The sequence below is a fragment of the Mycteria americana genome, chromosome 8 (assembly GCF_035582795.1).
Source record: "Mycteria americana isolate JAX WOST 10 ecotype Jacksonville Zoo and Gardens chromosome 8, USCA_MyAme_1.0, whole genome shotgun sequence".
Lineage (NCBI taxonomy): Eukaryota > Metazoa > Chordata > Aves > Ciconiiformes > Ciconiidae > Mycteria > Mycteria americana.
In genome coordinates this window covers 29,983,661-29,998,570 of record NC_134372.1, presented here as the reverse complement: position 1 = coordinate 29,998,570, position 14,910 = coordinate 29,983,661, and the positions used below count along the sequence as shown (strand labels likewise).

Genomic DNA, 14,910 nt, shown 5'->3' with positions numbered 1-14,910 from the left:
GTATCTATCAGATGAAATGTTATACTGAATTACAGACTGCATGTGTTCATCTAGCATGTAAGATTCTTTATAGAGGAACAGTAACTAGTGTTACATTGTTCTAATTTCTTTGTATCTTCAAGAGAGAAAGGAGGAGAGCTTTATTAATGTCACTGTTGTAATCATGGTTTTGTCTTTTTTTTTTTTTCCCCAGATACTGACTACCCTTGTTAAAGGGATTTGTAAACCAGTAACCTGCAAAATCCGCATTTTGCCCTCAGTAAGAACAGAAATCATTATGCTAATGTGTTTAGTTGTTTAATTTTGTGATTTAAAATTAATTAGAATATATGGCATTCTAATATATTGGCATTTTAGACTTGTTATTGTGAAATAGCACTTGGAATTATAATTTCTGTTGGGGATGCTGTCACTACCTGAAGGGTTATCTGACCTGTGGGTCTATAGAGATCGTGACTGTGGGTTCATTGGATTCCATGAAACACAAGGACACAGAGGCTTTTATCCTCTAAATTACCAAGATTACCACAAATACCACAAAAATCACTGTAGCAAATATACCTATGATTAATAAAGCTAGATATAGATATATCTATATCAAGCTATTACAAATTATTAGTAGCGACAATCAATAGTGTAACAGCAATGATTAATAAGGCAGAAATTAATTATAGCAACAATCAATAACAGCAACAACCATGTGGGTCTGTACTATTACAAGTTACTACAAACTTATCACTAGTGAAGCAAACTTATCAATGATATAACAGCAGATATACTTATGGTAGATTACTTATATGCATATATATATGTATGCTCACAGTATCAAGTTCACTGGTATTAAGTGCATTAGACAGATCTCACAAGGGGGCCAAACCATCTCAGATGGAACCATCTCAGGACAAACTGATCCCAGAAAGGGACCCAGCCATCCCAGAAGTAGGAAGACAAACTGAACCAACCCCGAAAGTAGGCCCAGGAGGGACCAATAAAATAACAGACAGAGACTCACTCCAAAGATGATCTGTGTCATGGACTTTGGAGTCAGCCAGGCATCCCTGGCAGGAGTCCAAGTTCTCATAGAAAGTTCATGCGGAGAGTTCAACCTGTGTAGGAAAAGGAAAACTATGTGCAGCATGGGAAGTTCTCAGAGAGAGAGAGAAGCTCCATTTTGGATAAAAATTAAGTCATGTTTATGTCATAGAGACACAAGAAGGGTGTAGGACACCACCACTCGAGCAGCCAGTAGATGCTGTTAATTCCTGTTTTTCACCTGGGGCAGCCAATAGATGATTGTTTTCTGTTCTTTCAGACCAATTTTTATTTTTTCCAGACTGTTTTCCTGTTCTTGTAGTTAGAACAGCCAGTGGCAGATACAGATTCATTCTTTCTCAGGATGTTTTCCCCTTTTTCCAGACTATTTTTTACCTTTTCAGATGATAAGTTGCTGGTGCGGTTCCTTGGTTTTGCAATTATCAACGGTATCTCAGGATGTCGCTGGTTTCTAGGTACCCAGCTGTACTTTCAGGGATGCTTCTGGTTCACAGGCCTAGTTCCCAGGCTAACGGTTTTCAGGCTGAGAGGCATTTTCTCTCTCAGTATTTTTCAGAAGATATTTTCTTCTGTTCAGTAATTTTCCCCTTCCAACCAGGTCGCCTTTCTGGCTGCTCACATCAGATGCCAAACTGTTTCTCCTCTCTAATTTAAAAAGTCAAGAAAATACGAAACATTAGATGTCTACACATGGTTTTATTCCATTGAACTCCAAATGTGGATACTTCTATTAAAAAAGTATTTTAGTCTGTTTATTGTAACCCACTGAGTTAATCCCAAAGCTTTTGCTGGTGGATAAGCACTAAATGAAAATAAAAAGGAACAATGCACTCTTATTTTAGAAGACGACTGCCAGATGTGGAATTGACTGAGAGTAATATCATGTGTACATGAGCACAGTGTGATGAACTTTGAATTACTTGACAGTCTGCTTGAAGTTTAAACTTCAAGAGGGGAAGACCAAGCCCTAATGTTACTTTTCCAACTTCCAACATTCATGTTAACAATGAAGATTTCACTAATGAAATTGTGTTTACAAAAGAAACTGCTTGTTGTCTATAAACTACTCATATTCTACACTGCAAGGAAATTTCGCAGTACTTGACTCCTGATTTACTGTACGTGCAGTGACAGCAATAAATACTACAAATGATACGTGAAATAAAAACAACTCTGCAGCCTTTTTAGAAACTCTTTGATAGATTGAAGCACTGAAATTGCTAGCTTATACAAAGAGGTTCATAACCTTCCTTCTCAGAAGCAACATCTTCATTGCAATTAGAATTACTTTTTCCTGGATAGATTCTTGGGTACAATCATTCATTTCAAAGAAATTGTGGTAAGGCTGTTATATTGCTAAAGCTGTTACATTTTGTTTTGTCAGTATTTTTGTAAAATTTAACTATTAAGAATGTAGTAAAAATACATAGGTTCTTTTTTCTTTTTTTACAGCTGATGTACTTTCCTTCCTGGATTTTTTTTTTTTTCAGTTGAATTCCCTACATATTCTTAAACCTCCAGGAGATGATGTGCCTTATCTTTTAATGACTGATTATTTTGCAAATGTGTATTTAATTACCTGCCTAGATACCATGATTGCATATGACCTGGATAGATATTTCTGTGGATAGATGAACTGTAACTGAGCTAGCTATTGTTCAAAAGTCACTTACATGTGCACTTAAAATGATTACATGAACAAATGAAGCCTGTGTGAAAAGAATCAGTAATTCCGTGTAAGATCATTTTGGTTTTGATGTACTGAAGTGTTAAATCAAAGAACTGGCACCTCTTCTTTTTATTTTCTACAACTATCCTAGAGCCTCTTCCTTTTTGTTTCAAGCTGCTTTTGCCATAACATGTCATCCATCAGAACAGCAGGTGAGCTTCTGTCTCTATGTCCATGACAGCTGGTAGATGTTGCATTTTTCAAAGACTGAATGTGCTATTTTTGTGATGAGCCACAGATTATTCTCCAGCTTTTGAAAAGAAAATTGGCCTTATCTTTTTTTAATCTTTTTTCATTCTCCCTTTCCCCAAAGCTGCATAAGACAGGCTAATCCGACAGTGTGCCAAATTTCTTTCTGCCTTTTAACAGCATCTCACCTCTTTGAAGATACACTGGGAGCTTCCCTTTTTTCCCCCTGTATTTTTTGATTCACTGGTCATGTACAAATAGCAGTAGAATTTTTTATATACTAGTTAACTTTTTTAATACACATCTGAGAGGAATATTTATAGATGTGTGATTGCACGTTATGTTGATTTCAGAAGGCATCCTCTTATTTAAGATACATTTTAATTACAATGTACAGAGTAGTTGTTAGAGAGGACTTGCTAATCAAGTGTTTTGTATCATTTTCAAATGACAATCTAAAAATCTGTTGGAAAATATTTTCCTACTACAGAGTATTGTGTTACCTGGTTTGAGAAGGTTTGCAATCTATAGTTTCCAGGAAGTATTGAAAGTGGATTCTCTTTTTTGCCATAATATGTAGTTCTTTAATTGAAGTATCTATTAAATGGTTATGCATGTTGGGAGTTACTGTTGAAATACAAGAATCATATCCCTCTTGATGAAAGAAAAGACTTCCAACATTTGTTTGTACAATGATCACATGATAGTTATTCCTTTTTCTTTGAACTAAAATCATGTCATTCTCTCTTACCCCTCAGATTGAGGATACTGTGAATCTGGTAAAGAGAATAGAAAAAACTGGTATTGCTGCCATTGCAGTCCATGGAAGGTAAATCGATTTTAGGCAAGAGAGATTTAGGGGTTTTTTTTGTTTGTTTGTTTGTTTGTTTGTTTTAGTTTGCTGGTGACTGTAGCACAGTAAGATATGACTAGAGTATACTCTACATGAAATACGTGGTTCTGATTTCAACTGTTAACTAAATCGGTGGTGTAGAAAATCAGGCCAGTGATTAGGGAATTGAACCACTTGCTGCTATTTTTCTAAAGTTTTTGTCTCAAAGACCAAATAAAACTAAAATTATCTTGCATACTCTGTATCTAAAAAATGCTGCTTATGTGGATATGGAATTACAGTAACAATGTTTTAAAATGTATTTGATATGAAATAATTCTCTTTTGTTTAAAAAAAAAGAAAAAAAGAAAATTACATCAAATATATAAAGTAAATAAGCAGAAATAAATATGTCCCAGTAATCCTTGAGGCATGTCTGCTGTGATTCAGATATCTACGAATTCCATAGGAAATCTTTGGTCTTGTCTTTTTTTGTTTGTTGGAAAGGAAGAAGGAGGAGAGGCCTCAGCACCCTGTCCACTGTGATGTGATCAAAGCCATATCTGAAGCAGTCTCCATTCCAGTAATAGCAAAGTAAGTTGGACTAATTAGTTCATTACTGCAAGATGCCTGTACCTAACTTAAGATTTGCAAGTGCAGGAAGAAGATCCTTCATGTAGGGCAAATACAGTATTACCTGTTACCAAAGATCAAATCTGAATAGAGGTAGCAGGGACAGAAGTTGGCTGTATGAAATATCACCATACCTCAGTTTTTAGTTTAAAAATTCCATGTATTTTTCAAAAAGTATTGCTTTGTGTGTCACAATCTACCATTTACAAGTTGTTTCTGATTGCATCCAGCAGTTGAATTCTCTATGCTTTTAAGCCCTGTGCAGTGACTGGTTATAACTGTACCACTGTGTATCTTGGACACTTGCACACTAGAGATCACCTGTCCCCCTGCTCAGGAACAGTGTTACATTCTGTGGCCTCATGTTTTCCGTAAGACCTCCTTAGTCTCCAGACATACAGACACAATCCCACTGAATCTGTCTGCTTGTATTGATAGATCCTTCAGTAACTCTGTGACAGTAAAATAAGAAACTCAGCCTTAGAAAAGTTTAGCTACAAACAGGTAAGTTTTAAGAGCAATTTTGGAGGTAATGAAGAGTATCAAACTGTCCTGAATTGTATCTGCTCTGCCTGGCCAATATCTTCAGATGTTTCACCTCTTTATAAGTGGCAGTAGAATATCCTTGGCCAGAGAAGCAGTGTCCTTAAATGAAGTTATCTCTTCATTGATCTTGAGTTTTCATGGAAAAGCTGCATCTCTGCAAACCATATACTTGGATCAGGAATTTGAGAACTGTTTTCCTGTTCACATTTCTATGTAGAAAATACATTGAAAGTCACAGTTTTTGCAGTTAGAAAACCTGTTTCTGTACTGGACAAAGGAAATATTCCATACTGATAATCTTTGTTGATCTACTTTTCAGTGATTCACTCCCTTTCTAGTTTTCAGAATAATTTTTTAAACAACTTGGAATTAAAAAGCCAAGCAAAATTCACATTGTGCATTGCCATGAAGCCTTTGTTTGCCTAGATAAAAGATGAGGCTAACAATTTTTCTTAAATTTTATGCATGTCACAGAAATGTCAGCTCTGAGAACTTTCTATGCTGTAGAAGTGTGCAATTCGGATATAAAAATATCAGAGGTTTATTGTTGATAAATTGCTTCTAACTAATCCCTGTATCAGTTTACTTCTTTGCAAGTGTCCCAACATACTGAACTGACCTTAACAATCCTATTTTTTAATGGTTTCTCTGAAAAGGGTATGCTCTTTGTTTTAAATCCACTTAGTGAAACTTAGTGATTCTCTCTAAAGAAATGTAAATGTGCAACTTGGAATCCTGCTTATTAAATATATTTGATCCATGGTACTTGATCCCTGCTGTAACTTATTTGGCTAGTATTTTGAGAATTTTAATGGCTTGTACCTCAAGCTTGGTCAGGAAATATACAGGAATGAATAAAAGGAACTAGATTAGTGCTAAAAAAAGGCAAGAAAACTTGAATTGATACTATGATTTCTAGAATGGTACTGTTTATGGAATAATCTTTCGTAAGTGCAGGAAGCTTGCTTGTGCTCTGTTCTCAAGATAAATGTCTGATTTTAAAGTAATTTATTGTTCTCTAGTTTTTATTTGAATTTGAGTGTTTTTACTTTTGAAGGGATAAAGATCCTACTCTTACTTTATAGTTCAAAAGTCCAAATTTTATTTTACATTTTAAAAATGTGAAGGGAAACTTTAAGAGAAGGAAAAGGTGTTTTAAGTGTTCTTTTTGCTTATTAAAACGTCTGACTTGCTGACTTGAAAGCAGAGGTAGTACAATAGAAGCAGTGCAACTGTCTTTAAAGTGCTTTGTGACTGATCTGGAAGTATGACTTGTAGTTACTCTCCATATGTTAAGGCCAGAGTGAAAATGGAATGATGCTGTCCATATTTAGCTTGTTTTCAGTATCAGTTGTGCCAACACAGTTTGTATACAGCTGAAGGTTGCAGAACTAGCAATTACAAGGTATCATTTTTCAAACAACATGGAATTGATTCTTTGTGAGCCTTATCCATTCAGAACTGTTGTAAAGCACACAGTTTGTGTAAAATACAAACTATATTCTTTCTTCATGAAAACAGTCTTCTATTTTTAAGAGAAGATAGAATAAGATAGAAGAAGTTAGAATAATTAAAAATATTATATATAATCAGTGTTTTAATGAGCCATTGCTAATACTCTGACCCATTTATTCTCTTAGATTTAGGATAATATCCTAGATAGACTCTGCCACCATTAATAATGTAATATCATATTGAAAATACAAGGCTGTGTTAAAGTACAAGTAATATCACATAAAACTTTCATGATTATAACAATGATGTTAATTTTTAGTGGAGGATCTCATGACTTCATCAAAGAATATATGGACATTGAGACCTTCCAGAAAGCAACAGCTGCCTCATCAGTAATGATAGCTCGTGCTGCCATGTGGAACCCATCTATCTTCAGAAAAGAGGGTCTTTTCCCCTTGAAGGAAGTCATGCAAGATTACATCAAATATGTATGTTTTTTGGAAGACTGTAGTTAACATTGTTTAGAATTGTTAATCCAAATCTTACTACACTATTTTAATTCCTCTTAATTTCAAAGACTTAGGCTCCGGGCAGTATTTTAACATACTGCCTATGACATAAGTCTTGCAAATCAACCACTGCTTCCTCTGTTTTATTTTGTTCAGAAAAAAAAAATTCAGAAATCTGTATTCAGAAAACAGTTTTTCCTGATCATTCTTTTATTAGGTACCATGCTTTTTAGTCCTAGTTTCTTGGGAACATTTATGAGGCCTACAAGGCTATCTAAAAATGTCTAGGAATATGAAAAGCTAATGATATGTAGGCCAACTCTCTTGATGCTACAGTAGTACAAATAATATTGAACAGAAAACTGAAGGAATATTAAATACTGAGTTACTGCTAGATTCATTTTTAGAAATTAATTGCTTTTCACAAACATTGTCAAGAATTTTTAACCGCAGGGAAGCAAAGGGAATGATTTGCCAATAAAGTAATGCTGTATATCTATAGCTCCATTAGCTGAGTCATCTATAAAGTTTTATCTATTATTCAAAATACACAATTTTAATGATTTAATAGGAAATTAATCAGAAATCTGTGGCTTTGATCATGTCATCCATTCAAAATTTGTTTGTTTTTTTTAAAATTTGGACTGCCATTAACTAGTTACTTACTAAAATATCACTGCATTGCTAGCCAGTTATGTAAACTGGTCAAGTCTTTCTTCATAAGTATATGAATAAGTTGAACTTCTGTTCATGGAAGCATGCCAAAATAATCAGATTATACTCACATTCATGAGTAGTTTCGAATATGTTATTGAGAAAACTGTACATTGTGGTTTGCCTTTCAAAAAGGATTTTGAAATTCATCAAGAGACATGACCATTATATAAGATAAATTTGTTTGGTATGTTTTTATATACTTGGTCTCTCTCTTCCAGGCAGTGAGATATGATAATCACTATACCAACACAAAATACTGTTTGTGTCAGATGTTAAGAGAACAGTTGGAAACTACTCAGGGTAAGAAGCTGCATGCTGCGCAGTCCACACAGGAGATCTGGTAAGCATGTACTTCAGAAATAGGAATTGTATTCTCTGTCAAACTTGCAAACCACTTCTCTGTCTGTAGCACTGCCTGGCATTTCATGCCTTCAGAAGAAGTTGGGGGGGGGGGGGAATCCCGTTAATGAGTTGTGGATTAATACAGTAAACTTTTCCAGGTTTCCTCTATGCTCAGGTGTTAAAGCATTAACCCTAAGACTGTCTATATATTCGACACACTAATTTGAGTGGTGCTTCACTGAGTGACGGGCATTTATCCAATATTTGCATTAACTGACTAAGAAAAGTTTCAGCATTCTGTAGTGGTAGTCTGGAGGTCAATAGTGTGGAGCTTGTCTTCTTCCAGAGATATTTATTTTAACTTTTCCTTTTGCATGTGGGGTTTTTAATGTTACTGGAATTTTTATGACAAGAGGTTTGTTTTAAATGAGCACTTAGAGAGAAACTCAAAACAATGTATGAAGGTTGCCTATATGATACTTAAATGTATTTCTTTTGTGCTGCTTTTCATACCTGAAATATGGTAATGAACAATGACAATCTTCTTGAGGAAATATAGTAGCTTTAATGAATCTCTTCGTCTTGGACATCTGAAACAGTCTGGATGAAATTTCTCAAAGGGGGAGACAGAAAAGGAAGAAGGAAAATTTGAGAGGAACCATGAAATAGACATGTGATTAAAGAATTTACACAAAATGGAGGGGAATTCAGGTTAGGACCCATCCCAAGTTTGGACCCATCCCAAACTGAATAAAATAAAGGTCTGAGCTTGCATGTGTCATATCCATGTTGTGTGCCATAATTATCCTTCTGATGGAATGGAGGGGAAGAGAGTCTCTTTGTTTTTATAAAATAAACAGTGTGAAACTGTTTGTTATCTTACATGTATGAAAATGGATAGAAATGTTGAAAGCTTTGAAATATTTTGCAAATGGAGTTACTGTTTTCTAGCAAGCCCTAATCAGCATTCTGTTCATGTTTAAAATGAATGGAAATGCCTGCAATCCTTTTGCCAGTTTATTGCAGTTTACCAATTTCAGCTCTCTAAATGCTGCTGTCCACGATTATTACATTACAATACAAGTTATATATAAAAGGAGATAGCCTTCATTAATCATAAGGAGCAGTGGAATCCATGAACAACATTTACACTTTGCAAGTTACTTTTCACTTTTGCAATGTAAATAGTTGAACAATTTTTAGTATAGTAACTTACTATTTTACTTATAGTTTTCCAATTTGGTTAAAAGAGATATAGTATAGATTGAAACTGGAACAATCTTTTGCAGCTTCAAATAAATCTTAGCCAAAAGGGTGGTGGTGGTCTCTACTGAATGAATAGTAATGCATAGTATGTAAAGAAAAGAAATTGTAAGTAAGAGTCAAGCCTTTAAATTGGTAATTAGAAGAGTCACAGTTTATACACATAAACACTGGATAGAGATCTAGTGTTAAACTTTTGGGTTTATGTCCTATGCCTAACAATTCTTTAGGGGCTTCCAAAATTGAACATAATCAGTTTTTGTATGTGTGATGCAATACCAATGTCAAAACTGGCTGAAGCAGTGTGTGTGCATGAGAGGGACAGACACAGAGCCCCTTGAAAATTTATAAAACTGCTTTCTATCAGCAGATTCAAAGTCTTTTAACCACTGTTCTAAACAGCCCGGTTAATGTCCAGGTAACTGAAGAACATTCAGTTATTTAAAATGCACTTACACATCTTCAGACAAAAATGTTACTTAATACTGCTGCCTCCTGGTGGTGATGGCATGTTATGGCCATTTGAGATTTTAACCCAAATACTGCATGCAAGAGAGCAGGCTGCTGCATTTCAGACAAAAAAATTTGCATAACAGTACATAATAAGTTCTCTTCGCTTAGAAGCATCAGTTAGCATTATTCAGCTTCATTGCTTTTCCACTTAGGGCATTGGAGATGGCTTTGTGGCCAGAATTCATGTTGTCATTGCATAGCCTCATACCAATAAGCATTCTCATAACAGTCAGAAAATAAAAGTTTTCTTATGCTGCAGGTTTTATTGTTGTTGTTATCTGCAGAAAATGAATAGTCTCAGTTTTTCAAAGTAGATGCCACCTGCTATGCATCTGAAATTTAAAAGGATTTGAGGCTCTTGCCTTTGACCCAAATCCTGGTTGCTTCCTCCCATGTATTGGGGCTTGTGAATAATGCTCTGAAGCCAGAAAACCTGAGATTTTGAGGTATTTGGATGTTATAGTGTTTATTGCTTATAGTATTTTTAAATACTAAAATTAGAAGAAGAATCTGTTTCCTACTTTTCATTCACATTGCCCTTGTGGAGCTGATGCAGCAGCTCGGAGACATTCTTTGCTGATTAATTCTTTGCTGATTAATTCACCTGCAAGTTATGATTGATCTAGTAACTTGAACACTGCAGGACCTGTATTTCTGATTGATTCTGCCTGGACTTCCAGGCTGCAAATTGAATATATAGTGCTGGAAATGAGAACATTCTTTTTCTACTTTGTAGCTCAACAGCATCTGATAAAAATTGAAAGAGAAACAGTATAATGTCACTGTGGAGAACACAGCCACACTTTCATGTGATTCTCTGTACATATATACTCTATTTAAACACAATTGATTTCTATACATACTTTTCTCTATCATAATGTGATACAAAAATGTATAAGCTTATCTCTAATACAAAGGCATTCTGTTTGAATAGTGAGGTCTTTGAAATGGCTGACTTCTATGAAGAAACAACAGCTATTTTTGAAGCAAAGAAAACATTAGAAACTAAGACACAAGATGAAGATGACCAAATGGAAGATCCAGATGTAATAAAAATGGCTGTTAGATTTGACAAGTAAGTATGCAAGTTAAGGTTTTCATTATCTTGCGTCTGTAAATAAAAACTGAATCTGACAATGCCTTACAGTGTTTTGAAAATAACAATTTGCATAACAGCATTTACTGGGTGAATTTTTATGAAGCAATTTGTGTACATCATTACATAATCACTATCATCACCACTCTTCCTGTGCTATTTGGATGTTGTAAGATGTTCTTTAGTTCCAGGCTTCCTGAGACTGCTTAACTCTCTCAGTTAACTTACTAAAAGTGCTGAGTGATTTTAAAAAAAAAAATCCGAACATCTGTACGTAGAAGAATGTGAGTATACAAAGATATAGAGTTCAGTTATTTCTGGTGAAATTTAACTAAAACACAATAGTTTTTCTATAAAAAGTCCTGCACAAATTTCATAATACTCTTTTCTGAGCAGATAACGTGTGCTTATCTGCAGTCTTCTAAATATGTTCCACTCATAAGGTATTCCTTGAAAAACTAATTCATGGAGTTATGCACAATATTATTTTAAGTAACCTTCGACTATAACCTGTGAAACCTATAGAACTGCTGTTACTTTCCATGTTATACCCGTGTTTGCTATTTTTGCTATGTTTGCTATTAAGTCTATCAAACAGCTCAAGTAGAGTGTGATATAAAATGCTCCTCAAATCCAGTCATAATGCTTTAATATTTACAGGGTATATTACCTGACTCCCTGAGGACTGAATACAGTGGTTTTACAGCATCTCTTTTTTTCTTCCAAGTACAAGGGGCTGTAATTCCATGTCAGTAACTGAATCAATGCCTACCTTTCCTACCCTTTTTTATTTGATAACTCTACTGTCTCATAACAGAAGCAGCTTCTTTTCTTTCTTCTAGTGTTTAATCTTATATTGTTGCTTATAATAAGCAATGCCAAACTGTATCTCTGTTCTGTGTTGTATATTTAGTTACTCCTTTCTGGTAAGTATCTTTTCTCTAGTTGTATTACTAGATGTGAATGTTTGGGAAGAATTAATAGAAAAGTTTAGATTTCATTCTAGATGTTATGTCAGACATATTACTTGAATTATCTAATAAGGAAGCAACGTTTTTCCCATAATTTGAGCTGTAAAATTAAACCACAAAGAATAACTGGTAGAAGTAATATAATAAGCAGCACTATCTGTGTTAAAATAGATCTGTTTAGTAAGTAAACTCTGTGCACTGTTGTTGACCACAAATTTTTCTGCCTAGGCGAGAATATCCACCACAGATTACTCCAAAAATGTATCTTCTGGAATGGTGTAGGAAAGAAAAGCATCCTCAGCCTGTTTATGAAACTGTGAGTCAGTGAAGAAACCCTTTCAGACCTCTTCCTCTGCCTTGTCTATGAACTTAAGTATTTTAGGACTCAAGGTAGTGAGAAATTCAGCTTCCCAGTCTGGCATAGCTCTTGAGTAAGCAGCTTCAGAAATGGTAATCCATATATGTATGAAAATAGCAGCTTATTTTATTAGAAAATAAAAATTTAAAAGTCAGACCTTCAGTCTGGTTTTTATTCATGTGTGAAAGAAGTTGCTGTAACTACAGGTCATTACATAGGAGTCCTTGACCGACTTTATTTTACTACTTCTGTTAAGTAAAGAATTTTGGATTCAGAATGTTTTCTCTGTTGTTGCACACTGTTCTAGGCAGGAACTATACTGGACAGGAGCAACTGCTTGATTGGTTGGGGACATTGATTTTTTTTTTTTTTTTGGTAAAGCAAAAATATTTGCAGTTTGGACAATTTCTTCTTATTTTTTAATCTGAAATATGCAAAGTTAAGTTTGTGGTGTGAATTACAGTAATTTTAAAGGTGTTACTTGATTGTGGTGTAAAGACAAGAATAACAAGGAACCTTGACAATGTTGTTTGTTCTGTAAATGACATTACTTTTTTGACACCCCTCTCCCTTTTAATTCTTTTTTTCTCTAGGTTCAAAGGCCAGTGGATAGATTGTTCTGTTCAGTAGTGACAGTAGCTGAGCAAAAATACAGATCAACTCTGTGGTAAGCTACCCTTAATGTTTGTTGCAGCTGTATTGTAATTGTTTCTGAAATGTTGCTTAAAACTTGCAATGAAAGGGTATTCCTAAAAGCTACCTTGTAAAGCTACCTCTGGAAGAGAGAAAGGATTAAAAATTTCTGATAATTGAATGTGACAAGAGGAAGTAAGCTTTACCATAATAAAGTAAACTGTTACAGATTTAATTCACTTAGTACTTTAGTCCACAAATTGTATTGGAAGGGGAGCAAATAGGTGACCCGGTTCAGTTGTGTCTGTGAAGAATTCAGAAACTGACCAAGGGAGGCAGAGGGGAATGCTGGAGGAGGTAGTGTCTTCAGCCACTACAGCAGGTCCATTCTCAATAACAAGTCAGGATTAAGTGTCTATATACAGTGAAGCAGAGGGCTGTTTAGTGGCTTCTCAGAGATCACAGTTAATCAACAGTTACATCCAGGGCTGCTCTGAAGTTTCACGACGGTATTTTATACAATCATCTATTAATACTGGAGTTGACTTCAGGCATTTGCACCTACGTTGAACTTGATTTAACTGCAAAGCTAGAGCTCAGCATTGAACATTTTAAAGAGGACAAACACACACAACAGTTACTGGTGTTTGCAGCATTCCTGTTCAGAGACTTTAGGAAGTTAAGCTCAGCTGATATGAAACTTGGAGAAGAAAATGTTTTCAAATATTGAATTTCACGAATGTGTAATCTGCAGTCCCTCTCGGAAATGACAGAATTATCATTATTATGGAACAGTTCCTGCTTTTGTCACCATCAATGAATTTGTACACCTATCAGTGATTATATTCGGGCCTAAGTGTCTTTCAAAAAAGTGATCCTTCAAAACTCGGTTTTGTTTAGTGATGATATTTGTAAATGTTAACTTTCTGAGGATTGCAACTACTTGGGCCAAACACATGTTGACTTCATACCTTTGAAATGAAAAGTGTGTGAGACACAAGACCTGATAGAAGCAGATTGTTCTAGGAATATTACATCAGGAGTGATGCACCAACACTGTCACCTAGCAAGATTCAAATAATTTCTGGAACTGACCTATTTTGGTCTTCTGCGGTGAGATGACTACCAATGCTGTTTATTTCATGATGTTGTATCAGAGACAGGAAATTGATTGTCTTTTGGCAGTGTAGAGACTTCAGTTTCTACTTTTACCTGTGCTCTGTCTGCTTGCTCTTCAGGGACAAGTCAAAGAAACTAGCAGAACAGGCTGCAGCTATTGTCTGCCTGAGAACATTGGGTATCCAAGAAGGAAAGCTGTGTGAGGGAGAAAATTACCTGATTAACAAACGCAAGAGGGAAGACCGGGAGCACTTGAATAATGGAGACCATGGAGAAGATCTTGCTGAGCCTTCCCGTAAAAAAGCTAATTTTATTGAAGAAACTTCTGACATGAATGTGCCTAAGATACCACGATAGCATGGAAATTAGAGGTTCCACACCTATGCAGCTACAAATTAGCTCCTATTTGTATATCTTGCTGTTCACATTTAATTTGGATTCTCTCAGAGACAGATAAATTTCCCAGTTGTGAAAAATGGCAATGAGATGGTTAATGTTCACCACTCACTCTCCCTATGGTGCCTTTCAAACAGGATAAATTAGCAACTTGATTTTAAAGAACATTGAGAAGATTATCCCAAATAATAAATTTTTTAAAATATTAGATATTTTCAAAGCAATTCTGTCTTTGGTTTTATTACTTTTTGTTTATTTTTAAGAAGTCTACAGTTTGGTAAGAGATGTATGAATACATCATCCATAAGCAGATGGATTCATTATGGAACTATGTAATTAATCAGAAAAATTAATGTAGGAAAATATTAGTAGCTAAGTAGACATGGTTTTGTCAAATGAGTTTTATGCATGTCTCGCAAGCTTTATTTATGCCTGTCATATATCAAGAAAAAGGGTTTTTTTTTGTGAGAATTTATAACACTAAGCATGAAAATAACATTCTTCTTTCATAGTTTCTGCTACATTTTATCCTCCAGAAATACGATAATAAGACCAT

General features: G+C 34.9%; 1 protein-coding gene across 1 annotated transcript in view; it reads left to right on the top strand.

The window, feature by feature from the left end:
* DUS2 (dihydrouridine synthase 2) overlaps nucleotides 1–14,562 on the top strand; it is a 28,750-nt gene extending 14,188 nt beyond the window's left edge. Inside the window, exons 8-16 of the mRNA XM_075510580.1 lie at nucleotides 194–259; nucleotides 3,730–3,800; nucleotides 4,311–4,397; nucleotides 6,757–6,925; nucleotides 7,882–8,003; nucleotides 10,716–10,856; nucleotides 12,077–12,164; nucleotides 12,800–12,873; nucleotides 14,078–14,562. Of these exons, the coding sequence (XP_075366695.1) occupies nucleotides 194–259; nucleotides 3,730–3,800; nucleotides 4,311–4,397; nucleotides 6,757–6,925; nucleotides 7,882–8,003; nucleotides 10,716–10,856; nucleotides 12,077–12,164; nucleotides 12,800–12,873; nucleotides 14,078–14,315 (1,056 nt within the window). The 3' untranslated portion in view covers nucleotides 14,316–14,562. The remainder of the gene's footprint in view (nucleotides 1–193; nucleotides 260–3,729; nucleotides 3,801–4,310; nucleotides 4,398–6,756; nucleotides 6,926–7,881; nucleotides 8,004–10,715; nucleotides 10,857–12,076; nucleotides 12,165–12,799; nucleotides 12,874–14,077) is intronic.
* The last annotated feature ends 348 nt before the right edge of the window (nucleotides 14,563–14,910 follow it).